This window comes from Anolis sagrei, chromosome 3 (assembly GCF_037176765.1).
Source record: "Anolis sagrei isolate rAnoSag1 chromosome 3, rAnoSag1.mat, whole genome shotgun sequence".
In the NCBI taxonomy this organism is placed as follows: domain Eukaryota; kingdom Metazoa; phylum Chordata; class Lepidosauria; order Squamata; family Dactyloidae; genus Anolis; species Anolis sagrei.
This window is the reverse complement of record NC_090023.1, coordinates 273,041,546-273,062,053: the sequence shown is the minus strand read 5'-3', so window position 1 is coordinate 273,062,053 and position 20,508 is coordinate 273,041,546. Positions and strand designations below refer to the sequence as shown.

At 46.9% G+C, this 20,508-nt stretch overlaps 1 protein-coding gene across 1 annotated transcript in view; it reads left to right on the top strand.

The window, feature by feature from the left end:
- Positions 1-20,508, top strand: part of ATP13A5 (ATPase 13A5) — a 72,439-nt gene that overhangs the window by 21,671 nt on the left and 30,260 nt on the right. Inside the window, exons 8-13 of the mRNA XM_067466143.1 lie at positions 11,202-11,274; positions 11,509-11,640; positions 13,635-13,805; positions 15,396-15,553; positions 18,554-18,742; positions 19,977-20,038. Of these exons, the coding sequence (XP_067322244.1) occupies positions 11,202-11,274; positions 11,509-11,640; positions 13,635-13,805; positions 15,396-15,553; positions 18,554-18,742; positions 19,977-20,038 (785 nt within the window). The remainder of the gene's footprint in view (positions 1-11,201; positions 11,275-11,508; positions 11,641-13,634; positions 13,806-15,395; positions 15,554-18,553; positions 18,743-19,976; positions 20,039-20,508) is intronic.

The window sequence follows — 20,508 nt, the reverse complement described above, 5'->3', positions numbered from 1 at the left end:
ACTGGATGGCCCATGAGGTCTCTTCCAAACCTAGGATTCTATGACTCTGGACATTGAGGGATAAATCTGAATGGGACACAAAGGAGGCAAACTCAGCTCTGCTTTTCAAACACTCTGTTTTGGAATCCAAAGGTGCATCTGCACTGTAGAATGAACATACGAGGGTTGAATAAAGAGTAATGCCTCCACCTTCATAACTCCTTAATAGATAGCAGTACTGGTATGCAGCAGGTACTGGCTTGTTCAATAGACTCTTCTGTACAGTTCTGTTTTGGCGGGAAACCTTAGCATTGAACGGTTGTGTTGTTGAAGTGCAAAGTATGGAACCCTGCGCAGATGGTCGGTCAATGTGACTTGAGCAATGTGCAGTCATTGAATTCTTGACAGCAGAAGGTGTCACCTCAACATCTTTAAATTTACTCGCCCAGTGACGCACAGTACTCACATCAATACAATCCCCATAAACAGCTTGCATTCTCTGATGAATCTCCTTTGGGGTGACACCTTCTGCTGTCAAGAATTCAATGACTGCACATTGCTTAAGTCGCATTGACCGACCGTCTGCACAGGGTTCCATACTTCACACTTTAACAACACAACCATTCAATGCTAAGACTTCCTGCCAGAATGGAACTGTAGAGGAGAGGCTACTGAACAAGCCAGTACCTGCCACATATCAGTACTGCCATCTGTTAAGGAGTTACGAAGGTGGAGGCATTATTTTTCATTCAACCCTCGTACTTGCACTGTAGAATGAACATAGTTTGAGCCAGGTTCAGTGCTATGGACTCATGGGAGTTGTAGTTGGCAAGCTTTTCTTTAGCCTTCTCAGCAAAAGAGTGCTGGCGCCCCATCAAGCTACAACTCCCAGGACTCCATAGCATTCAACCAGGGAAGGTAGCACCGAGATGTGGTGCAGCTGGTTGAGAGTCACTACTGACCAAAAGGTAATGAGTTCGAAGCCAGCCCAGGTCGGAGTGAGGTTCCAACCATTGTGTAGCTTGCTGTTGACCTTTGCTGCTTGAAAGATAGTTGCATCTGTCAAGTAGGAAATATAGGTACCGCTTCTGCGCAGAGGCTAATTTAACTAATTTATGATGCCATAAAAATCTCCAGCAAGCATGCAAAGAATGAGGAAGTACTCTATCAGTGTCACAAATGGACGGTGAAGTGACAGCTCTCCTGTTGGCCAGAATGTTCTCATGAAGCTGGAATGTTAAATACCCTCTGTGTGTCTGTCTATATATGTTGTGTGTCTATGGCACTGAATGTTTGCCATGTATATGTGCATTGTAATCTGCTTTGAGTCCTCTGTGGGGTGAGAAGGGCCGAATATAAATACTGTAAATAAATAATAAATAAATAAAATGAGTCAAACTGCACTAATCCTGCAGTGTGGATGCACTCTGGTGAAGATGTCACTGTCGCTGTGCTGGTACGGCTGTACCAGGAGCTCCAACTTTATTTTCTTTCTGTTATCTGTTTGCAGTCATAGGGCAGGCCACCTGTCCATCATAATTAAGCTTTGGTTCCGCCCCTTGTTCAGGGCTCTGGGAGGAAAAGGAGCCATTTTTGGTCAGTCTCACACAAGGAAGCTAGACTATAGGATGTAGACCAGCTCGTCCTGTAGAAAAGCTTCTTTTCTCAAGACTATCCAGGGAAAAAAGAAATTCCAGGGAAAAGGTCCCAAGGCTCTGGCTGAGAGCTCACAGCCTCTCAGCCTCACAGCAAACAGAAGGAAAACAGCCCTGAGGTCTCAAAGAATTCTGAGGGAGGACAGCACTACAGATCCACAGAACTCCAGCTGAAATATCTTCAAGCCTTGGCTGGTAGGTCTACTTGATACCCAGATGCCTTTGGAATCGGTAGTAGGACCCACACTGATGAGGCATAGATAGTAAACAGCCTGGGAGAGGTTAAACAGGGTTTTTTTCCTACAGAGAAAGTACAGTTAATCAAAGTCAGGTGCCAGTCCATTGAGGACTAGACTAAGAAAGCCTTGAAGTGTTGTTTGAACCATCGAAGATGTGTTGTTTGTTCCATAATAAAGACTTTGTTGTATCATTAAAGACTCTAAAGACCATCACTTCAGAAAAATCCCTGAGAACCTCTCTTTGAGGCGCCCCTGGCTTCCCGCTGGGCTTAAAGTATGCGTCCTATAGAAAAGTACAGCTATTACAGGCCCAGAGTGTGACAGAACAGTGGCTGTCCATTTTCACGGCAAAAGGGCAGAGATTACTGGGTTCATTGGCATCATATAACCAATAATCCTTAGTTGGGGATCGTGAAAGAGCTGCGGTGAGGCATTGAGTGTTGTTAAAGATTAGGTTCTTGTGGGTTTTTTCAGGCTCTAGGGCCATGTTCTAGAGGCATTTCTCCTGACGTTTCACCTGCATCTATGGCAAGCATCCTCAGAGGTAGTGAGGTCTGTTGGAATTAGGACAATGGGTTTATATATCTGTGGAATGGCTGGGGTGGGACAAAGGACTCTTGTCTGCTGGAGCTACGTGTGAATGTTTCAACTGATCACCTTCACTAGCATTTGAAGGCCTGCCTGAGCCTGGGAAAATCTCTTGCTGGGAGGTGTTAAGATGTGCCTGGTTGTTTCCTCTCTGTTGTTTTGCTGTTGTAATTTTAGAGTTTTTTTAATACTGGTCGCCAGATTTTGTTCATTTTCATGGTCTCTTCCTTTCTGTTGAAATTGTCCACCTGCTTCTTGTGGATTTCAATGGCTTCCCTGTGTAGTCTGACATGGTGGTTGTTAGAGTGTTTCAGCATTTCTGTGTTCTCAAATAATCTGCTGTGTCCAGGCTGGTTCCTCAGGTGCTCTGCTCTGGCTGACATCTCTGGTTGAAGGAGTCTGCAGTGCCTTTCATGTTCCTTGATGCGTGTCTGGGCGCTGCGTTTGGTGGTCCCTATGTAGACTTCTTGTCCACAGCTGCATGGTACACAATGGTAGACTCCTGCAGAGGTGAGAGGATCCCTCTTGTCCTTTGCTGAACGTAGCATTTGTTGGATTTTCTTGGTGGGTCTGTAGATTGTTTGTATGTTGTGTTTCCTCATCAGCTTCCCTCTTCGGTCAGTGGTTCCCTTGATGTGTGGCAGGAACACTTTCCCTCTGGGAGGATCTTTGTCTTGACTCTCGTGGCTTCTTCTTGGTTGTCTTGCAGCTCCTCTGATGTCTGAGGTGGAGTCTCCATTGGCCTGTAGAGCCCAGTTGAGGTGGTTCGGTTCATCTTGGAGGAGGTGGGCTTCGCAGATTCTTTTTGCACGGTCTGCCAAGGCTTTAATGGGGCTTCTTTTTTGACTTGGGTGATGGTTGGAGTTTTGATGTAGATATCTATCTATGTGTGTGGGTTTTCTGTAGACGGTGTGACCCAATTGTTGATCTGGTTTGCGGATGACTAGGACATCTAGAAAAGGCAGTCTTCCTTCATTTTCCTTTTCCATGGTGAATTGGATGTTTGGGTGGATGTTCCAGGAACCTGTTGAGTTCTTCTTCTCCATGGCTCCAAATGGTGAAGGTGTCATCCACATCTCTGAACCATATCGTGGGTTTTTTGGTTGCTGTCTCCAGGGCTTGTTTTTCAAAGTGTTCCATGTAGAAGTTAGTTATGACCGGGCTGAGAGGGCTCCCCATAGCTACTCCATCTTTCTGTTCGTAGAATTCATTGTCCCACTGAAAGTAGCTGGTGGTAAGGCAATGGTGAAACAGAGCCGTGATGTCTTCTGGGAACCTCTGGTTGATGAGTGCCATGGTGTCTGCTACCGGGACCATGGTCAATAGAGATACCACATCGAAGCTGATCAGTTTGTCATTGGTATTTAGCTTGAGATTGCTGATTTTTTTCTATGAAGTGGGCTGAGTCCTTGATGTAGTGTGTAGTGAGCCCAATGTGGCTTTGTAACTTTGCAGCAAGAAATTTTGCTAGGTCGTATGTGTGGGATCCAATGGCACTCACGATGGGTCTGAGTGGGGTGGACTCCTTATGGATTTTTGGGAGTCCATAAAGCCTGGGTGGATGGGCTTCCGATTTACATAGCTGTTGTCGTATGTCAAAGTTGATTGAGGACTTCTTTATCAGAGTGTTGGTTTTCCTGGTTATTTTGGAAGTTGGGTCTTGCTTGAGTTTTTTGTATATAGTAGGGTCCAGGAGTTTTCTGATCTTCTCCTTGTATTGTTCTGTATGCATGATTACTGTGGTATTCCCCTTGTCTGCTGGCAGAATGAGGATATCAGGATCTGAATTGAGTTCTCTGATGGCTTGTCTTTCCTTCCTTGTAATGTTACTGGAGGGAAGTTTTGCCTTTTTCAGGATCCTTGCTGTTTCTGCTCGTACTTCTTCTGCTTCCTCCTCAGGGAGGCGATAAATTGCTGATTCAACATTGGCAATGATGTTTTCTACTGGGATCCTGGTGGCGGTTACAGCAAAGTTTCCTCCTTTCGCTAGTATGGATACTTGGTCTTCAGAGAGTTGTCTGTCTGTCAGGTTGATGATGGTCCGTGATGGATCCAGTTCTGGTTTCGGCTGTTGCTTTTGGTGTTTGTGGAATTTTTGTTTTTGTCTGTTGGTGTGGACAGCCATGTTTTTCTCCATTTTCCTGTAAGTGAGGTTGTCTATTTTGTCCCAGTCCTGGGAATTCATCTTCTGGCTGATATTGATATGGAGGTGCAGCAATTCCTTGTCTGTGTTTGCGAGTTCTTTGCGGATGGTGTGAATTCTCTCTCGTAAGAGGTTGCGTTCTAGGCGGTCATAGATCCGATGAGCCTGTGGTGTTTCGAAAGTCCTTTTGGCTGCGAGAAATTGTGGGATGGTACCTGTGTCTCTGCAGCGTAGAAGGAAAGTCAGGGAGCACAGTAGATGTGCTTTCCTGGTCCTTAGTTTCTCCAATTTCCTTGTGTCTTGGAACAGTTTCTCCCCGTAGAGATGTTCAATGTATTGTCGAAGGCTTTCATGGCTGGAATCACTAGGTTCTTGTGGGTTTTTTCGGGCTATAGGGCCATGTTCTAGAGGCATTTCTCCTGACGTTTCGCCTGCATCTATGGCAAGCATCCTCAGAGGTTGTGAGGTCTGTTGGAATTAGGACATTGTTAAAGATTGTTCTTCTTGACTCCTTCAATTTGCGTTGGTTTTGTCGAATAGCCAGGCTTAACCTTCTGTTTGCTTTCTGCGTCTGCTTCTCCTCTTAATGGGTTTCTGTGTACTTTAGGCATTTGATTCATCCTTCTGTTCATAAGAGTGACAAGGGCTGTTTCCTCCCATCAGCCTTCCTTGTTCTTGGGAACAGAAGCCTGAATGGAGCCAATGTTTAATAAATCAACACAAGAAACAAAAGATTTCTGACACACGGACCGTCCCAAAACCACTCGTAAGAAACTATTTCAGGTGAAGGCTTTTGTGTATAAAGTTATGCAACGTATGTCATGGCTTAGTTTTCTTTTCTGTTTACGGAAAGGATTTTTTAAATTTCTACTTGGCAATATGGAGGGGGAAATATCTCCATTTTACAGGTGCGGATGATTTCCTCTGTTTTTATGAGTGTTTCTTCACCAGTTCCTCGGGTGTCAAACAGGGATGTGTTATTGCCCCAACTTTATTCTCCATCTTCATCACCATGATACTTCACCTTGTTGATGGGAAGCTTCCCACCGGAGTGGAAATCATCTATTGGACAGATGGCAAGCTATTTAACCTCAGCAGACTGAAAGCCAAAACCAAGGTCACAACAACATCTGTTATAGAACTCCAGTATGCTGATGACAATGTCGTCTGTGCGCATACAGAAGAAGATCTACAAGCCACTCTCAACACCTTTGCAGAATCATAGAATCATAGAACCAAAGAGTTGGAAGAGACCTCCTGGGCCATCATCCAGTCCAACCCCATTCTGCCAAGAAGCAGGAATATTGCATTCAAATCACCCCTGACAGATGGCCATCCAGCCTCTGTTTAAAAGCTTCCAAGGAAGGAGCCTCCACCACACTCCGGGGCAGAGAGTTCCACTGCTGAACGGCTCTCACAGTCAGGAAGTTCTTCCTAATGTTCAGATGGAATCTCCTTTCTTGTAGTTTGAAGCCATTGTTCCGTGTCCTAGTCTCCAAGGAAGCAGAAAACAAGCTTGCTCCCTCCTCCCTGTGGCTTCCTCTCACATATTTATACATGGCTATCATGTCTCCTCTCAGCCTTCTCTTCTTCAGGCTAAACATGCCCAGTTCCCTAAGCCGCTCCTCATAGGGCTTGTTCTCCAGACCCTTGATCATTTTAGTCGCCCTCCTCTGGACACTTTCCAGCTTGTCAATATCTCTCTTGAATTGTGGTGCCCAGAATTGGACACAATATTCCAGATGTGGTCTAACCAAAGCAGAATAGAGGGGTAGCATGACTTCCTTAGATCTAGACACTAGGCTTCTATTGATGCAGGCCAAAATCCCATTGGCTTTTTTTGCCGCCACATCACATTGTTGGCTCATGTTTAACTTGTTGTCCACGAGGACTCCAAGATCTTTTTCACACGTACTGCTCTCGAGCCAGGCGTCCCCCATTCTGTATCTTTGCATACACAAAACTTGGCCTGTCACTGAACATCGAGAAAACCAAAGTGCTGTTCCAGCAGTCACCAGCCGTCCCCTCTCCAATGCCAGAGATACAGCTTAATGGTGTAACTTTAGAAAATGTCGACCATTTCCGCTACCTTGGCAGCCACCTCTCCACCAAAGTCAACATTGACGCCGAAATACAACACCGCCTGAGCTCTGCAAGTGCAGCATTTTCTCGAATGAAGCAGAGAGTGTTTGAGGACCGGGACATCCGTAGGGATACTAAGGTGCTTGTCTATAAAGCTATTGTCCTCCCAACCCTGCTCTACGCCTGTGAGACGTGGACTGTCTACAGACGTCACATGCAGCTCCTGGAACGATTCCATCAGCGCTGCCTCCGGAAAATCCTGCAAATCTCCTGGGAAGACAAGCGGACAAACGTCAGCGTGCTGGAGGAAGCAAAGACCACCAGCATTGAAGCGATGGTCCTCCAACATCAACTCCGCTGGACAGGCCACGTTGTCCGGATGCCTGACCACCGTCTCCCAAAGCAGTTGCTCTACTCCGAACTCAAGAACAGAAAACGGAATGTTGGTGGGCAGGAAAAGAGATTTAAAGATGGGCTCAAAGCCAACCTTAAAAACTCTGGCATAGACACTGAGAACTGGGAAGCCCTGGCCCTTGAGCGCTCCAGCTGGAGGTCAGCTGTGACCAGCAGTGCTGCAGAATTCGAGGAGGCACGGGTGGAGGGTGAAAGAGAGAAACGTGCCAGGAGGAAGGCGCGTCAAGCCAACCCCGACCGGGACCGCCTTCCACCTGGAAACCAATGCCCTCCTCACTGCGGAAGAAGATGCAGAGCAAGAATAGGGCTCCACAGCCACCTACGGACCCACAAGGAAACCCATGATGGAAGACCATCTTACTCGTCCAACGAGGGATCGCCTAAGTAAGTAAGTAAGTAAAGTTCCTGAAACTGACCAAAGCAAAGAGGTTCCTTAGCATTCAGGACCCAACTACCAAAGACCATCAGGAAACAGGTATTTCTGATGTTCTGAGGAACCCCTTTGGCAGAGAAGGCTGAAAATCTCTCCGCCTGTCCTTCTCTTCCTTTTTGGAAACAGTGAATCCTTCCACCAAAAGCCCTCCTCCACTGTGATTGGCCGGCCTCTCAGCTGACCAAGGGGAGGGTTGTTTCTGAGACTCAAAGTGGGGAGGGGAGAACATGCATGCTCGGACCATGGCAGCATGGGGTGCATGTGCAGGCGAGGGAGAGGGTGCAAAGCGAGAGGGAGGCTCGCGCCAGCAAGTCCCTTCAAGGGATATGTGTTCTGTGTGGGAAGTTTGGCCCAAATCTATCATTGGTGGGGTTCAGAATGCTCTTTGATTGTAGGTGAACTTACTTATTTACTTACTTAGGTGATCCCTCGTAGTCCAAGTAGGATTGTCTTCCAAGATCGGTGTTCTGGTGGTGGGTCTGTAGGTGACTGTGAAGCCCTATTTTTGACCTGCATGTTCTCCCGCAGTGAGGGCATCATTTTCCAGGTGGAAGGCGGTCTCAGATGGGGTTGGCTTGATGTGCCTTCCTCTAGGCATGTTTAGGCATGCTCCACTGGCTGCCGATTTGCTACCGGGCCCAATTCAAGGTGTTGGTACTGGCCTATAAAGCCCTAAACGGTTCTGGCCCAAGATACCTATCCGACCGCATCTCTGCCTATGAACCCACCCGGACTTTGAGATCTTCCGGGGAGACCCTGCTCTCGATCCCGCCAGCCTCTCAAGCACGGTTGGCGGGGACAAGAGATAGGGCCTTCTTGGTGGTGGCTCCTCGGCTGTGGAACGCCCTTCCTGTAGACGTTAGGCTGGCACCATCTCCCATGGCATTCCGTAGAAAGTTGAAGACCTGGATGTTTGTGCAGGCGTTTGAGTAATTCAGTGCAATTTTGGAAATGTGAACATAGGAACGGAACAATGGACAACGAATTTGGATCACGTTTGGATGATGAGGCGATCAGGGATGGGATTTGGGATAACTGTGTATTGATGATTGCTTATTAATTATTAATGGCAATGTGTAATTTAACTGTTATTGTATATTAATGATTGCTGTTTTTATGGTCTTTGCTGTTTGGAAACCGCTGTGAGTCGCCCTCGGGCTTGAGATACAGCGGTATACAAGAATAGTAGTAAATAATTAGGTGAATTATACATCCCAGCAATGACAACTCCCAAATGTCAAGGTCTATTTTCCCCAAACTCCACCAGTGTTCACATTTGGGCATATTGAGTGTCTGTGCCAAGTTCGGTCCAGATCCATCATTGTTTGAGTCCACAGTGCTCAAACAACTCAAGGTCTGTGCCTTCCACGAAACCCTTCCAGTATTTTCTGTTGGTCATGGGAGTTCTGTGTGCCAAGTTTGACCCAATTCCATCATTGGTGGAGTTCAGAATGCTCTTTGATTGTAGGTGAACTATCAATCCCAGCAACTACAACTCCCAAAACGTCAAGGTCTAAACACCACCAGTGTCCACATTTGGTCATATTGGTTATTTGTGCCTAGTTTGGTCCAGGGAATGAAAATACATCCTGCGTATCATATATTTACATGACGATTTATAACAGAAGCAAAACAACCGTTATGAAGTAGTGTGCTGTTGCGCATGGGGTCTATTGGTCTTAGTGAAAGATATATGGACGTGATATCTCTCCCCAGGGGATTGCTTCTTGCCCTCCTTTAGGAAACTGGAACTTCCAAGGACCAAGACACAACAGATAACTTGAAATGGTCTTTATTGTTCATAATGAGTTATCTTTCTTGGGCATAAACTTGATGTTTCAACAGGAGTAAAGAAAATATACATTACAGTCTCTGAAGCCTTGGGTCCAAGGAGTTTGCAGCTGAGAAACTTTCCAAGTTCCCTCTTTTCTCAATGGATGTGAATGCCAGAGCATAGAATCATAGAATAGAATCATAGAATCAAAGAGTTGGAAGAGACCTCTTGGGCCATCCAATCCAACCCCATTCTGCCAAGAAGCAGGAATATTGCATTCAAATCACCCCTGACAGATGGCCATCCAGCCTCTGCTTAAAAGCTTCCAAAGAAGGAGCCTCCACCACACTCCGGGGCAGAGAGTTCCACTGCTGAACGGCTCTCACAGTCAGGAAGTTCTTCCTAATGTTCAGATGGAATCTCCTCTCTTGTAGTTTGAAGCCATTGTTCCATTGCGTCCTAGTCTCCAGGGAAGCAGAAAACAAGCTTGCTCCCTCCTCCCTGTGGCTTCCTCTCACATATTTATACATGGCTATCATACATGGCATCCACAACTCCAGTCCAAATGGCCTATATTTGAAGGCACAAAGTCTTCCACTGGTGCCAAAGGACTTGTTTGAAGGTGCTTGAGACTCCTCAACGTCGTCCAGGGAAATCTGGGCATGGTGTGAGTCTCAAGGCTAAAAACCTGAGAACTGGTGATGAGAGATAGCTTAAACAAGGGCTTTAGAGCCAAGTCTTTCTCACGTCCGTCTATAAAGCTGTCTGATGGTGGAATGAAAAGAAAGCCCTGAACTCTTCCCCAGGAAGGGGAGGAGCCAACCATTAAGCAGGGAAGGCAATTCAACAGATGCAAACAACATTGATAGAAAGCAATAGATAGCCAAACAATTCAACTGTACATTCACATACAAGTGAGGCCTGACCCGCTGTCACAAGTAGCAATGAAAATAATGTGATGGTTGAGGGTCACCACAACAGGAGGAACTGTCGTAAGGGGCCACGGCATTAGGGAAGTTGAGAAACACTGTCTTAAAACTTTTCAAGAAGAACCTCGGTTTAAGAACCACCAAAGATGGAGAGTCCACTTTCTTCCCTGAGAAAGTCTATGCTACTGTCCATGGCTTTTCCTGTCAGAAATCATAGAATCATAGAATCCTAGAGTTGGAAGAGACCTCATGGGCCATCCAGTCCAACCCCATTCTGCCAAGAAGCAGGAATATTGCATTCAAATCACCCCTGACAGATGGCCATCCAGCCTCTGCTTAAAAGCTTCCAAAGAAGGAGCCTCCACCACACTCTGGGGCAGAGAGTTCCACTGCTGAACGGCTCTCACAGTCAGGAAGTTCTTCCTAATGTTCAGATGGAATTTCCTCTCTTGTAGTTTGAAGCCATTGTTCCATTGCGTCCTGGTCTCCAGGGGAGCAGAAAACAAGCTTGCTCCCTCCTCCTCCCTGTGGCTTCCTCTCACATATTTCTACATGGCTATCATATCTCCTCTCAGCCTTCTCTTCTTCAGGCTAAACATGCCCAGTTCCCTAAGCCGCTCCTCATAGGGCTTGTTCTCCAGACCCTTGATCATTTTAGTCGCCCTCCTCTGGACACATCCCAGCTTGTCAATATCTCTCTTGAATTGTGGTGCCCAGAATTGGACACAATATTCCAGATGTGATCTAACCAAAGCAGAATAGAGGGGTAGCATTACTTCCCTAGATCTAGACACGATGTCCTCCTCATATTTAAATAGAGCCTCTTTTCTTGCACCTGAGTCTACTGGTTTATGTTCTGGTCTCTGCATCACTAGACGCAAACTCTCTCCATCTTTGAGAGCCTTCCAGCTCTTTAATCGTGGCTCTCATGTAATCTCTCCACCTTTTCTTTCCATTTTCCACAGCAATCCGTCAAATTGCACAATTTGGTGGAGGAGCACAACAAAGTCCAAGTCATGGTCTGGACTCAACCTGAAGGTGAGAATAGGTTGCCTCCTTCCTGGGGGTTTTTCTACAGAGGCTTGGTGGCCATCCATTGGGGCGACTTTGATTGTGTCTTCTTGCCTGTGGAAATGGGTTGGACTGGATGGCCTTTGGAGGTCCCTTTCAGTGAAGGAAAACCACAGGAGGGGATTGGCACAACCCAACGTGGGCATATAGCAATGACAACAATTGAATGTTCTTGCTTTCCTGGATTTCATCTTTTCACAGGTGGGCACCAGTCGGAGTCCTGCCACTTGGTCCCTGGAGACATCCTGCTCTTGGAAGGGCAGAGGCTCTCCATGCCCTGCGATGCCATCCTTCTGGAGGGAAGCTGCGTGGTTGACGAAGGCATGCTCACAGGTGCAAAATCATGGTCTTTGTCCTCCATCTCTCCTTTCTCTTGCTCCTCTTTCCAAACAAGTACTGCTTTTGGCATCAGGCAGCAGAAATACCGGCCAATTTCTAACCTCCCCTTTTTGGGCAAGGTTCTAGAGCGGATGGTGGCCTCCCATCTCCAGTGATTCTTGGACGACACCGATTATCTAGATCCATCGCAGTCTGGTTTTAGGCCTGGCCACGGTATGGAGATGGCATTGGTCGCCTTGGTGGATGACTTCCGAAGGGAGCTAGACAAGGAAAAGTGTGTCCCTGTTGGTTCTCCTGGACATCTCAGCGGCTTTCGATATTTATTTATTTATTTAATTTACTGTCCTTGTATACCGCCGTTTCTCAGCCTAACTGGCGACTCAACGCGGTTTACAACAGAATATACAGTACACAGTATACAATTAAAACCGTAAAAAACATAATACACAATATTTCACATAAATCACAATCCAATACATCTCCTAACTAAAATCGTGGTCCAATTGCATCATCCATATTACCAATCCGTAGTCGACACATTCATTGCACCGAATTAACCAAATGCCTGCTTGAACATCCAAGTTTTTAGTCTTTTTCGGAATACCATCAGCGAGGAGGCTGATCTTACCTCCATGGGAAGGGCGTTCCAGAGCCGAGGGGCCACCACAGAAAAGGCCCTGTCTCTCGTCCCCGCCAGCCGCACCTGTGAAGCAGGCGGGATAGAGAGCAAGGCCTCCCCAGAAGATCTTAGGGTCCTGGTGGGCTGATAGGCCGAGATACGTTCGGATAGGTAGGTTGGGCCAGAACCGTTTAGGGCTTTAAAGGCCAACGCCAGCACTTTGAATTGGGCCCGGTAGCAAATCGGCAGCCAGTGGAGTTGGCGCAACAGGGGGGTTGTGTGCTCTCTGCGTTCCGCTCCCGTTAGAATCATGGCTGCCGAACGTTGGACTAGTTGAAGCTTCTGAGCCGTCTTCAAAGGCAACCCCACGTAGAGAGCGTTGCAGTAGTCAAGACGGGATGTAACCAGAGCGTGGACTACCGTGGCCAAGTCAGACTTCCCAAGGTACGGTCGCAGTTGGCGCACAAGTTTTAACTGTGCGAATGCTCCCCTGGTCACCGCCGAAACCTGGGGTTCCAGGCTCAGCGATGAGTCCAGGGTCACACCCAAACTGCGAACCTGCATCTTCAGGGGGAGTGTGACCCCATCCAACACAGGCTGTAACCCTATGCCCTGTTCGGCCTTACGACTGACCAGGAGTACCTCTGTCTTGTCTGGATTCAATTTCAATTTGTTTGCCCCCATCCAAACCGTCACAGCGGCCAAGCACCGGTTCAGGACCTCGACAGCCTCCTTAGTAGCAGGTGGGAAGGAGTGGCATGGTATCCTTCTGGGGCGGCTCTCCAGAATGGGTCTTGGAGGCATTGTTTTGCAGTGGCTCCCAGTTGGTGAAGCTGGGGAAAACGTCCTTGGACCTGTGGCCATTGACCTGTAGGGTCCCACAAGGTTCTGTTCTATCCCCCATGCTCTTCAACATCTACATGAAACCACTGGGTGAAGTCATCCATGACACCCAATTCTACTACTCCTTTCCACCAAACTCCAGTGGTAGGCTGTTAGGAATTGTGGGAATTGAAGTCTAAAACACCCGGAGGGCCCAAGTATGCCCAGGCTTGTTCCGCTATGTAGAAATGACGCTTTTGTCCTGAAAGGCTATGATGTGTTTATGCTTTTGTCTTGAAACGAGACAACCACTTTTACTCTGAAATGCTGTAGCACTATGTTACTTTTGCCTTGTGATTCTATCATGCTTTTGCCTTGAATTGCTATACTGTTATGACACTGTTGCCTTGAAATGCTATGATGCTATGATGCTTTTCCCCAGAAACATTATGGCTCCAATGTGGCAGTTCTGTGTCTTGCTTGGCAACGTCTCCTGCCCAGGTGGACTGATCCAAGGTGTGTGTGGGGTTTTGGGGTGCCTTTGCAGGTGAGAGTGTCCCGGTGACCAAGACCCCTTTACCCCAAGTGGACAATGTCCAGCCCTGGAAGAAGCACAGCCTGGAGGACCACCGGCGCCACGTCCTCTTCTGTGGCACAGAGGTCATACAGACCAGGCACAGCAGCAAAGGGCCAGCCAGAGCTGTCGTGTTGCAGACAGGTGAGAGGCTTTGCTCCATCTTTTGAGGAAGAGGAAGGCTACTTTCTGTTTGTAGCTGAGAGAAAGAGAACGGGCGACTAAAATGATCAGGGGTTTGGAGAACAAGCCCCATGAGGAGCAGCTTAAAGAGCTGGGTATGAGGAAAGTTCTGAGAGTGCCTTGGACTGCGAGAAGATCCAACCAGTCCATCCTCCAGGAAAGAAAGCCCGACTGCTCACTGGAGGGAAGGAGACTAGAGACAAAGTTGAAGTCCTTTGGCCACATCATGAGGAGACAGCAAAGCCTAGAGAAGGGAATGATGTTGGGGAAGGTGGAAGGCAAAAGGAAGAGGGGCCGACCAAGGGCAAGGTGGGTGGGTGGCATCCTTGAAGGGACTGGATTGACCTTGAAGGAGCTGGGGGTGGTGATGGCTGACAGGGAGCTCTGGCGTGGACTGGTTAATGAGGTCACCTAGAGAAGACAATTATGCTGGGGAAAATGGAAGGCAAAAGGAAGAGGGGCCGACCAAGGGCAAAGCGGATGGATGGCATCCTTGAAGTGACTAGACTGACCTTGAAGGAGCTGGGGGTGGTGACGGCCGACAGGGAGCTCTGGCGTGGGCTGGTCCATGAGGTCACGAAGAGTCGGCGGCGACTGAACGAATGAACAACAACAAATGTTTAGCCTGCAGAAGAGAAGGTCAGCAGTTCAGCTGGCACAAGAGTTTAACCCATTGCCTCACTGAGTTATGCGTTATGGTTATAGATCTGGAAATAGAAAATGTGACAAAACAATTGTATTATGTTTACATAAATAAAAAAAGAAAAACTATCCAAGCACTCCAGACAGATGGCCATCAAGTCTCTGCTTCAAAGATGGATGGCTATCTGTCAGGGGTGATTTGAATGCAATATTCCTGCTTCTTGGCAGAATGGGGTTGGACTGGATGGCCCATGAGGTCTCTTCCAACTCTATGATTCTATGATTCTATGAACTTCCAAGAGACTCCAAGCAGATTCCACTGCTGAATAGCTCCGATTATCAGGACCCTCATGTTGAGGTGGAATCTCTTTGCATGGACATAGAATCATAGAATCATAGAATCATAGAATCAAAGAGTTGGAAGAGACCTCATGGGCCATCCAGTCCAACCCCATTCTGCCAAGAAGCAGGAATATTGCATTCAAATCACCCTTGACAGATGGCCATCCAGCCTCTGCTTAAAAGCTTCCAAAGAAGGAGCCTCCACCACACTCCGGGGCAGAGAGTTCCACTGCTGAACGGCTCTCACAGTCAGGAAGTTCTTCCTCATGTTCAGAATCCATTGCACCCTGTTTCCCAGAGCAGCAGAAAACAAGCTGGCCCCTTCTCCTCAATGGGACCTCCTTCCAAATAGCTAAACTTGGCCCTTATGTCCCTCTTTCCCAGCCTTATATTCTCAAAGCTAAACCTCCACAGTTTCCAGAGCTGCTCCTCATAGAGATTCATAATTTCCTTTGACCTCCTCCTCTTTCCTTTCCACCTTGTTCATCTCCTTGAATGGCGTTGCTGGAGGGCTCTCAACACCTGCTGCGAGTCGCATGTGTTAATCCTTTGAGTGTCTTCCCACAGGTTTCAACACAGCGAAGGGGGACTTGGTGCGGTCCATCCTCTACCCCAAGCCCATGAACTTCCGCCTCTACAAAGAGGCCTTCCTCTTCATTGTCGGCTTGGTCGTCATTGGGCTCATAGGACTGGTCTACGCAGCAGCCGTTTTTGGGAGTCGAGGGGTGAGTTTGGGCAGCAAAACCCAATCCCGAGCCCCCTTCCTTCCCTAATGTCCAGGGAGAGAGTGGCAGTCTGCTGTCCTCTCCATGGGAGGAGGAGAAGGGGTCACATTGCCTTCAAGGGTGGTAGGAACGTGCTCTGAAGACTTTCAACACCAAGGAGGAACCTGATGTTTCTCTGTCAGACTGTAGGGTCTATATAGCAATATTAAATAACCACTCACAAGCCGGTTCTGCTTTGAAATGGATATATGGCTTGTATCTCTGCAGCAAAGAAAGACACTACTGACTTTTTCCCACCACCACTTCCTTTTAGACACCTTTCCTGCCCATCTCCCCCCTCTTCTCAGTTTCCTTATTAGAACTTGTTGCTTCATATAAAGGCACGTGTATGGCAAACAATATCTTGACAGGGGAGAAAACAAATCCCACCAACTGTCCCTCCAATATAAAGAATTCACTGGCACCTATATAACGCTTGAGGGGATATCTCTCACTAATTAACTTCCGCTGCCACCATAAACTGCAATGCACAGGAACACCCTAGCTGTTTAAAATATTAAAAGGGTTTTTAAGACCACCAAGCACTGTGTTTTATTATTTTCTTCTTTAAAGGAAAACAATTGAGGTTGTTTGAAAAAGGGACTATAGCCACAAAGGCACACTGGACTCAGGCTTTTAAAGTTGTAAAATGAACAAGAAAAGTTTATTGATGGAATACAGAAAGTAAGTGCTGTTTAAAATCTTGGTGGTTACAGAGGAAATTCTGGTTTGTCTTGCAAGCGTAACGGTTACATGTGAATGGTTCTGTCTTTGTTACAAATATAGAGATTTTCTTCTCTTTTAAACCAAGTATACTTGACAGGATCTGAATCTCTGCCAAGATACAACTGTAGCTTAGCTACCCTCAACTGTGGCCTAGCTAACTACAAATCTAGCTATTCTTTCCCTAATAGCTGTTACCAGTTTGCTACAGCTTACTTCGCTGGCAAACCTCAGGCAAACTGCCTTCCCTTAACTAATCTTAAAACACGAACTCCTAAACTACCTTCCTAGTCCTACTCTCCCACAACAACAGACTGTCTGAAAAAGCCTCTTTCTTTCCCTCCAAACCTTTCTAAACTCCGCCCCCTTTTCTAAACCAATCCTGGCTGCTCTAATGCTAACCCAGGCCTAGGCCACTCCCCCTCTCCAAAATGGTGTTTTCCCTGAACCCTCTGCCAGGCCCACCAAAGCTGCAACTAACTGGCCTGTCTCTCCTAGGCCCTGCCATCCAGGCTGGCAAGGTAAGGGATCTTTACACTTCACAAGTTCCAATACAAGGTTCCCAGCACCCTCAGCTGGCTTCAAAATGTCACAGAGAGAGAATTGATTCAGCCAGGGTAATTCAGTCAGGATGTCACAGAGGGAATTTGTGACGTCTTCATCCTGTCAGAAATTGACTCCTGGTATTCTCTGCTTGGGATCATATGCTTTTTGGGAGACTGAAGTTGCCTCCTTCCCACTTTCCTCTTCCAATTTCTCCCTTCTGTTCATCAGTAGGCACTCAAACATCTATTGTGGACACTGAACATGTCTTTCAAGGGAAGGTTGGGTCAAGCCTGGCTTGGTTTTATCTTTACCAAAAATATTTGAAAAAGGAATCCAGAAACTGCTCAGCCTGTTCCTCCGGAGCCTCAATTTGCCAATACGGCTGTTGCAACTCAGCATTTTATTTATTTATTGACAGCATTTATATTCCACCCTTCTCACCCCGCAGGGGATTCAGGGTGGATTACAATGTACATATACATGGCAAACATTCAATGCCAGAGACACACAAAATATATAGACAGACACACAGAGGCTATTTAACTTTCCAGCTTTCATGAGGGTATTCTGGCCACCAGGGGCGCTGTCCCTTCACCGGCCATTTGTGAGACTGATGAAGTACTTCCTCATTCTTTGCATGGAGATTTGTATGGCCTCGTAAATTAGTTAAATTAGCCTTCCTGCATAAGCGGTATCTAAATTTCCTACTTGACAGATGCAACTGTCTTTTGGACTGCAAAGGTTGAGAGCAAGCTACACAAATTGGTCAGAAGCTCATTCCAACCCAGGCTGGCTTCAAATGCATGACCTTTCAGTCAGTAGTCATCTTAATGCAGCATACTCCCAGCCAGCTGCGGCACAGCCTTTTCCTGCAATTTGAATCCATTACTCTTTTGTGTCATAGTGTTTAGAGCAGCAGAAAACATAGCTGGTGGAGGCATGTAGAGATAGATCCAGGGTAGGACTATCTGTGGAGGTGTTTTAGAATTATTTTCAGAGAAGCAATCCTGTTAGTAAATTCTGTGGAGGGAGAGAGAAGTGTTCCTGTGTAACTAAGTCTGAATTGCTTAAAGTAACCATACACTTTTAAGTCAGTACTTTGAAACATCTAAGCTTTATATCTGATTTGTTTAAGTTCTCTTAAATAAACATATTTGTTTTGTTGCTCACAACATCTGCCTCACGTGTGCTTCTGTGGGCGAAGTTTTAAAAGCAGTGCTTTGGCAGCGAACAAGAGTATAAATGGTGGCAGCGTATAATTTAAAAAACAATCTTTTAGTGTTACCTCAGAACACAAGCCTGAGGGCTATTCAAACACACTTTTGCCTACGATACTTCAAGTAAGCCAAGGGCTTATCAGTGCTTTTAAGTTTGGTGGTGGCCAGAGGGTTTTCAAAAGGGTTTTTCGGCCAGAAGAAAGTTCCAGCTTAGTGCAGCTTTTGTTTTGGGCTTTTTAATCACATTCCAACTACATTTGGTGTTTAGTGTTTTGGGATTTTATTTCTCAAATAAGCCCCACCTTTTATATCTGGCAATGCGAGGGCACTTGTGTTGTCCAGAGAAAAGGGCCTTCTTGCTCCTCCTCCATTCCATGCCAATAACCTTTGGATTCTCTCAGAAATCCTGCTTGGATGTCCCCCTTGTTCACTTCTTCTCATGCACTGCTTGATGTGTTTGTCCCTGTTTCCCCAGAGGCCTGCGTCGGACACAGTGGCCATGTCCCTCCTCCTCTTGACGGTTGCTGTCCCTCCGGCCATTCCAGCCGCCTTGACCACCGGCATTGTCTATGCCCAGCGGAGGCTCAAGAAGAAGAAGATCTTCTGCATCAGCCCTCAAAGAATCAACATCTGTGGGCAGATCAACATGGTCTGCTTTGACAAGGTGTGTTTCTTGATATTCCGGCTGATTTGGGGCAACCAGAGAGAGGAGGTCATGGCTCAATACAATGGCATCTTGGGAATTGTTGTTTTTACAAGGCCTTTAGCTTGTATAGTTTGGTGCCTCACCAAACTATAACTCTCAGGATCCCATAGCATTGAGCCTTGGCAGTCAAACTGCCTTGATTCTGCAGTGTAGATGTACTGCAGTGTAGAGAACTTTGTTCTCTACAACAAAAAGGGGCTTCAGAGCAGTTTCCAAGTAACATCATCCAGTTTGTCAACATCTCCCTTCAGCTACGGTGCCCAGAATTGGACATAGTGTGATTCCAGGTAATGTGGTCTGACCAAGGCAGAGTAGAATAGAGCATGGGTAGCATGACGTCCCTGGATCTAGGCACTAGACTCCTATTGATGCAGATCAGCAGATCAAAATCCAATTGGCTTTTTTTAGCAGCCTCAGTTCTCAGGTTAGTTATGCTTGTTCAGCAGTTTTTCTTCATCAGCACTTTACATACCAAAGTTAATCCAGTCTTCATCTTTGTTGCTATCTTCAGTCCTGTCAAGCCTTAATAGGACCCAGCCAGACCCTAACCATACAATTTCATCCATCTATCCATCTATCCATCCGTCTGTCTGTCTGTCTGTCCATCTGTCCATGTATCCATCTATCCATCCGTCTATCCATCCATCCATCCATACGTCCATCCATCCGTCCATCTATCCGTCCATCTATCCATCTATCTATCCGTCCATCTATCCGTCCATCTATCCATCCATCTGTCCATCCATCCATCCATCTGTCCATCCATCCATCCATCCATCCATCCGTCCATCCATCTATCCATCCATCTATCCATCCGTCCATCCGTCCATTCGTCCATCCGTCCATCCGTCCATCCGTCCATCCATCCATCTGTCCATCCATCTGTCCATCCATCTATCCATCTGTCTATCCGTCCATCCGTCCATCCGTCCATCCGTCCATCCATCCATCCATCTATCCATCCATCTATCCATCCGTCCATCCGTCCATCCGTCCATCCATCCATCCGTCCATCCATCTATCCATCTGTCCATCCATCCATCAATCCATCCCACTTTGGACCCCTGCCCTCCAGACCCCAATTTCTACCCCTTTTGAAACTTTTCCACCCGACACCACCTCCTATTGAAACCAAGCCAAAAATAACTTTTGTTTTCCTAATGTTGTCTTCACTTTGTCTTCCTTAACCCAGACCGGGACATTGACGGAGGACGGGCTTGATCTCTGGGGTGCCATCCCTTGCCAGGAAAAGAGGTAAGGAATACTGCCTGCAGAGCGGTTTGATACATTCAAGGAAGAGAGTGGTTGTTTTTGTCGTTGTTATGGCTATTTGTATCTGGATTTTCTTTGTGGAATGAGGCCCAAATTGGCATCTCCGGGTCCTCACATTGAGAAAGTTCTCACCCTCCATTGACCGTTCACCCATTTGTAAATCCCACCTTGCATCTTCATTGTAGAATGAATGTAGTTTGACTCCTCTTTAGCAGCCATGACTCAATGCGATGGAATCCTGGGAGTTCTAGCTTTATAAGGGCTTCAACCTTGTTGAGCAAGGAGTGCTGGTGCCTCAGCAAAGTACACATCCCAGGACTCAATGAATCATAGAATCCTAGAGTTGGAAGAGAACCACCTCAAGGGTTACCCAATCCAACCCCCTTCTGCCAGGTAGGAAGACACCATCCAATCCCTCTTGACAGGTGCCCATCCATCCTCTGCTTCAAAAC